The sequence below is a fragment of the Myodes glareolus genome, chromosome 2 (assembly GCF_982192425.1).
Source record: "Myodes glareolus chromosome 2, mMyoGla1.1, whole genome shotgun sequence".
Classification (NCBI taxonomy): Eukaryota; Metazoa; Chordata; class Mammalia; order Rodentia; family Cricetidae; genus Myodes; species Myodes glareolus.
This window is the reverse complement of record NC_142027.1, coordinates 139953107-139960246: the sequence shown is the minus strand read 5'-3', so window position 1 is coordinate 139960246 and position 7140 is coordinate 139953107. Positions and strand designations below refer to the sequence as shown.

Sequence of the window (7140 nt, the reverse complement as noted above, 5' to 3'; positions counted from 1 at the left end):
AGATGCCAAGAAATGCACCTAAGATAAAGAAATTGCACGTGGAAGAACCAGGATTCTAATCTGAAGTTGGGGTTCTAAAATTAATATCCTTATCGCTACTGTTGGATGGCTTTCAGTATTTTGAAGGACAATCTTAAAGCCTTCATTTCATAATTATAGTAAAGGTGAGTGTAACTATGAAAACGACAAAATTCCAAGACTCTGTCACTAAATACAGTACCACAACACTCTTAATATTTGAGAGTAGAAAAATGTCATTGTGTGCATTGGATACTATGTCCTGCACAAATTTACTCTAAAATAATATTAAAAATAATAGTATTGTTTGGGCCATAATTAAAAGATTAAATAATTAAAGTATACTTATTAAAACAATATAGACTATGAATCAAGAATTTAAAGAAAAATAATAAAAATTTTAAAATAACATGAAATGCACATTTGACTGCTATTTATTAATTCTTTGATTTTGTACTCATCTGCTAATTTCATTGGTTCTATTTTCTAATTTTTAAGATAATGTAAAAATAACTATTGAGACAATCTCTCAAGAATATAATAAGAATAAAATTGGGAAATAACTACAAATTCAGAATACACTCATTGATCAGTCATTTGAGCAATAGTGTTCTTGTTGTAGCAAATAACATTTAATCTTCATGATTCTTGACTCATTTGAAAAATTGACAAAATAATGTTAACCACATAATTTGTTATAAACATTAATGAAAAAACATTAATGTGCACAGGAAACTGGGTGTCATGCCTCATAAAATCTCAATCACATGAAAGTATGTAGTACTATTGTGAAGTTATTCGATTTCATAAACATGATTTTTAATGTTCATATTTTTATTAGACTATAAAATATCAGAATTCATTATATCATTTATCAAGGAAAAATGTTTTTTCTGTATCTCCTCCTTTCTTCTCTCACACTGTGCCCCTACTTTATGCCTTCCACCACAGCACTTGCATCCTCTATATTCCTAGGAATTACACCTGGAATATCTATGTCACCTACTCTAAACAGGGTCTGAACTCCTCTCTCTGGCTTCCATTCTGGTACTCAACCTCAGACCTTCTCATCCAACTCACACACACAACTCTACTGCATTACCATCAAATATTTCTCCTTCTTCAATTTCTTTCTTTGTTTTACACTCATATTCATACACTTGCTAAATTTCATTATTTCACATGGCCGTAGGGAAAGTGCTTTAGTTTTGCATTCACAGCCTGTACACAGAAACATCTATACCTTTGTTAAAGCTTAGCTTCTACTAGCATAAAATCCACTACAAGTTAGATCCTGAGTCATAATAGATGGATTCGTATAATCAGTTGTCTTTTGCCCTGCACACTCATAAAAATTCCTCATATTGATCTCCTAAGAGAGTTGTCACACGAAAAACAACTTGAAGAATTCAGAACCTTTCTTAGAGCATAAATAAAAATTCTCAGATAAGCAGAAAATAGAGACCTGAGACTAAACTTAATAAGGTGGATATTTTTAAAAGATTAAAAATTGCATTGATATTTTTCAGGTGATATAGCCAGCTATCGCATGAAATAAAATGGAGAACCAAAACAACGTGACAGAGTTTATCCTTCTGGGACTCACAGAGAACCCAAAGATGCAGAAAGTTGTATTTGCTGTGTTTTTTCTTATCTACATCACTTCTATAGCAGGAAATGTGCTCATTGTGGTCACCATAATTTCTACATCATTGTTAGAGTCTCCCATGTACTTTTTCCTGGCCTATCTGTCCTTTATTGATGCCTGTTATTCCTCTGTTAGCACCCCTAAACTGATAGTAGATTCACTCTGTGAAAAGAAGACCATCCTGTTCAATGGATGCATGACTCAAATCTTCGGGGAGCATTTGTTTGGAGGTGCTGAGATCATCCTGCTAACTGTGATGGCCTATGACCGCTATGTGGCCATCTGCAAACCCCTTCATTATGCAACCATTATGAGTCGTCGACTATGTAGCCTGTTAGTGGGAGTGTCGTGGTTGGGAGGTTTTCTTCATGCCACCATACAGATCCTGTTCATTTTCCAATTACCCTTCTGTGGCCCTAATGTCATAGATCACTTTATGTGTGATCTTAATCCTTTGCTCAACCTTGTCTGCACCGATACTCACACTCTTGGACTCTTTGTTGCTGCTAACAGCGGCTTTATTTGTCTGCTAAACTTCCTCCTTCTGTTGGTCTCCTATGTGGCCATCCTACGCACCCTAAAGAGCCACAGTGCAGAAGGAAGGCGGAAAGCCCTTTCTACCTGTATTTCACACATCACAGTGGTTGTCTTATTCTTTGTGCCTTGCATATTTGTGTACATGAGACCTGTAGCTACCTTATCTATTGATAAAGCAGTTGCTATGTTCTATACTATGATAACTCCCATGCTAAATCCCTTAATCTACACCTTGAGAAATGCTCAGATGAAAGATGCCATTAAGAAATTGGGGAGCAAAAAAGTTCTTTCAAGTAATGAATGAACACACCTGGAGCACAGCATGAATTAAATTGAATCATAAAATAAAAAGCAACTATCTATAATTTTGGAAAGCACATTTATTGGATAAGGAGAAAATTAGTTATGTATTTTATTTACAAATTCTGCAGTAATAATGTATTTAGGAATATACATGTATACACATTGATGTATGTAACAGTAAATAGTGAATAATAGAGAAAATTAATTCAAAAGAGAACAAGAAGGGATATTTGGGAGAGCTTAGAAAAATGAAAGGAAAGAGGGAAATGTTGTAATTATATCTTAACCTCAAAAATAAAAGAAAATTTTAAAATTCTGGGTTCCGGTTGCAAGATTCTGAAACCTCAGCACTGATGGAGCAGAGACCAGGGAATCTCAGCACTCACTGGCCATCCAGTCAGGCTAAACAGTGAGCTCAGGGCTCAATGAGAAATCCTGCATCAAAAGAAAAGAATAATGATGGTGGAAGACACTTAATATTCACTCCAGTATCCTTACACACATGCATATATATACACATGTACCTATATACATACAGAATATGAGCACACATATACTTAACACGCATACATAAAGATATCAGTAGAATGCATAGGAATGAGACTGATCTGAAAGTATTTCAAAAGAAGGAAAATATTCAAAAGGTTTTCTATGAGAGATTGTTTCAGAGCAGACTTCTTGAGGTTCTGGCTCTTACTATCTTTCCACCTCATTTTCTGTGGTGTTCCTTGAGCCACAGAGGCAGGAACTGTGATGAATATGCACCCACTGAATCTGGGTTCCCCATGATGTACTCTAACCACACCTTGACAATAGAAGGAGGGAAACAAGAATAGAAGCATGAGCTTATTGTAATGATTTAAGTGTAAATGCTGTGAAGATACAGAGTGTGGTGGATTCTGTTTCATCCATCTTAAATCTGTTCTGCTGGACTAGCACACATATACTCCAAGTACCACAAGTCTAGATCACTAACAGTTCGTAGCCCACATGTCTTTAGACAATGCATGAGACAAAATGGGGGGAAATATTATAACGATTTCAGAGCCTCCAAATGTCCAATATAAAGGTAAAAACAGTTAATTCTTTGTCTGCAAGGGAAATCAGCTCTGTAGCACACTCCAAAGCTCTCAAAACTCCAGAATGAAGCCAAATGCAGTTGAGACCACATTCTTCCCACAGCTGTAGTCAGTTTCCCTCAAATTCTTCTTCCTTCACTTCATTTTCATCAAAATGCTGATCTCAAGACCTCCACCTGTGCACCACCACCTAAACAAATAGATTGAGATATTTCAAGAAATATATAATATATTTATATAATATATTATATTAAAATAAAATGGAAAAAGAAAGCATATTCAACTAATGGTGGATGTTGACATGTAGAAGAATGTAAATTGATCCATATCTATCACCATGCACAAAACTTAAGTTCAAATGGATGAAAGATCTTAACATAAATCCAACCAAACTGAAGCTCATAGAAGAGAAAGAGGGAAGTACCCTTGAGCACATTGACATAGGAGACCTCTTCCTAAATACAATGCCAGTATCACAGACACTGAGAGAAACAACTAATAAATGGGATCTTCTGAAACTGAGAAGCTTCTGTAAAGCAAAGGACATGGTCAACAAAACTAAACAACTACCTACAGAATTGGAGATCTTCACCAATCACACATCTGACAGAGAGCTGATTTCTATAATATCCAGAGAGTTCAAGAAACTAGACCACAAACTACCAAATAATCCGATTAAAAATGGGGTACAAATCTAAATAGATAATTCTCAACAGAAGACTTCCAAAGGCTAAAAGACACTTATGGAAATGCTCAACATTCTTAGCCAGCAGAGAAATGCCAATCAAAACAACTCTGAGATTTAATCTTACACCAATTGGAATGGCTAAGGTCAAAACCACTGATTAGAGCTTATGCTGGAGATGATATGGAGTAAGGGGAATATACTTCCATTGCTGATGTGAGTGCAAACTTGTACAGCCACTATGGAAATCAGTACGACAATTTCTCAGACAATTGGGAATCAATCCACTTCTATACCCTGTAATATCACTTTGGGACATAACCCAAAGGAGGCACACTCAAACCACAAGGACATTTGTTCAACTATGTTCATAGTAGCATTATTCACAATAGCCAGAACCTGGAAACAATCTAGATGCCCCTCAACTGAAGAATGGATAAAGAAAATGTGGTACACTTACACAATGGAGTACTATTCACCAGGAAAAAAATGACATCTTGAAATTTTCAGGAAAATGAACAGAACTAGAAAAAATATTCCGGAGTGAGGTATCCCAGACCCAGAAAAACAAATATAACACGTACTTACTCACAAGCAGATATCAGATATAAAGAAAAAGAATAACCAGCCTACAGTAAACAACCCTGAAGAAGCTAGAACCCTCATTCAGAAACACATGGAAGCAGATGCAGAGATCTACAACTAACCACTGGGCTGAGCTCTTGGATACAATCAAAGAGAGGGAGAAATGATAATATGAACAAAGGAGTCAAGAACATGATAGGGAAATCACATAAATTGCTGACCTGAGCTAGTAGGAGTTCACTGACTCCAAACTGACAACTGGGCCCCTGAATGCGAGTGAAAATGCTGTGACTTTATCAATATGTGGAACTATTGGCAGTGGGACGAGGATCTAACCCTAACACATGAACTGATTTGTGGAGCCCATTCTCAATGGATAGATACCTTGCTCAGCCTAGGCATGGGTGGGGGGCTTAGTCCTGCCTCAAGTAGATTGGACTGATGAGACAGACTTAATAGACTTTCCTAGGGTAGGCCTTACTCTCTCTGAGGAACAGATAGTGGGTGGGGTGAGGAGCAGGAGAAAATGGAGGGGGAACTGGGATCGGTATGTAAAAATAATAAATAAATAAAATATGTACTAGTTATTAGCAAAATATCTTTATATAGGATGAATGTTAGAAAAGTCATAAATAAAACAGTTTCTGGTTTATATCACTGCAGAATAAGAGATCTGTATGAATAAGGTACAAAAATTTTCTTACTCAATGAAAGAAACCTTACCCAATCAATTAAAAGTCTGAATGTATCAAAAAGACAATACAATAAATAAATTTCCCCATTAGCCTGACTTCCTTTGATCTGAGACATTAGCCATTCTTTTCTGTCTTTGATTTGAATCATAACAGTAGCTCTTCCTGCCAGCATTCACTCTGAAACTGCACTATTGGCTATGGTGGTATATTATTCTTATTTTAATAAATAAATCTTGCCTGAAGACCAGAGCCAAAGGAGCAGTCCAAACTCCATTTTGAGAAAGAACTCCATTTTAGACAGGACCTGAATAGGGAGAGTGAATGAAAAACAGCAAAGTCATAAACACTCCCAAGAAACTGTGCCAGCTCTGGTCAAAGTGACTCACCATGGTGTCCACACAACATGTGCTTGTTTCAAACGTCCTTGTAGGTATCTGATGAATCACTGTTTTGAAGTTCTTGTCTGCTGATAGTCACTGTTTAAAAAGTCTCCTATATCCCAACCAATGAATTCAAAATTTGTGTACTTTTACCCAATCCCAAAATGCCAAGGCTTGTGCCACCCTGCTTGCAGTTTTTCCCTTTAAAATCCTCCTACCCTGAAACCTAGGGGCTGTTCTCCCCCACCCACTGTGTTGGTGCATTGGATTACAGTCTGAGTTAGCTAACTTGTAATCAATAAACTTCAGTATGTTTGAATCAGATATTGGCACTGTGGTGGTTTTATTTGAGGTTCTCATAACATGGACATAACAGAGACAAAACTAAAGCTACTAGAGGTCAGGTAATGGTGACACACACATATAGTCCAGGATCTGTGAGTTTGAGGCCAGCCTAGTCTACAAGAACTTGTTCCAGGACAACAAGGGCTGTTACACAGAGAAACCCTATCTCTAGAAAGAAAAAAAAACTTTTGATTTTTAAATTTTGATTTCAACAAATATGTAAAAACTACACAAATCTGAGGTACCATGTTATTTACTGACAAGTGTATACTTTGTGTCATGTTTAAACCAGCCTGCCTCCTCAAATATTTATCATTGCTTTAGAAGAAACTTTTCTACACAGGCAGTGGTGGGGCACACCTTTAATCCCAGCACTCTGGAGGCAGAGGAAGGTAGTGTAGCATAATTAATAAAAACCCAGAGACAGAAATTGGGATTCAATTTGAAAACCAGAAAAACAAAGTAGCCAAACCACTAGAGAAATCTTACTTCTGCCAAGGCTGGGCAACCATAGGCTAATATGACTAAGCCTCTCTCTCCTCCCATTTCCTATTCCTTTTAGTACTGGGATTAAAGGTATGTGACTCCCTTGTACTGGTATTAAAAGTGTGAACCACCACCACCTGAATTTGTTTCTTTACTGATCTTGTGTAGGGCAGGATGTCCTTGAACTCACAGAGATCCACCTGCCTCTGTTTCCCAAATCCTGGGATTAAAGGTGTGTGTCACCATTACATGACTTCTAGTGGCTTTAGCTTTGCCTCTGGTCTTCAGGCAAGATTTGTTTATTAAAACCAAAATAATATACCACTATAATTGGCATTTCTTATAATAAATGAAGTTCATGCAGCATATTATAATGAAT

General features: G+C 36.7%; 1 protein-coding gene across 1 annotated transcript; it reads left to right on the top strand.

The window, feature by feature from the left end:
* Positions 1 to 1577: 1577 nt before the first annotated feature.
* LOC125393270 (olfactory receptor 4C46-like) lies at positions 1578 to 2507 on the top strand. The gene has a single exon (XM_048423627.3). The coding sequence runs from the start codon at positions 1578 to 1580 to the stop codon at positions 2505 to 2507; it is 930 nt and encodes a 309-aa protein (XP_048279584.2).
* The last annotated feature ends 4633 nt before the right edge of the window (positions 2508 to 7140 follow it).

What these genes read in the sequence shown, in the direction of transcription:
- LOC125393270 (XM_048423627.3), top strand. Translation starts at nt 1,578, where the DNA reads ATGGAGAACCAAAACAACGTGACAGAGTTTATCCTTCTGGGACTCACA.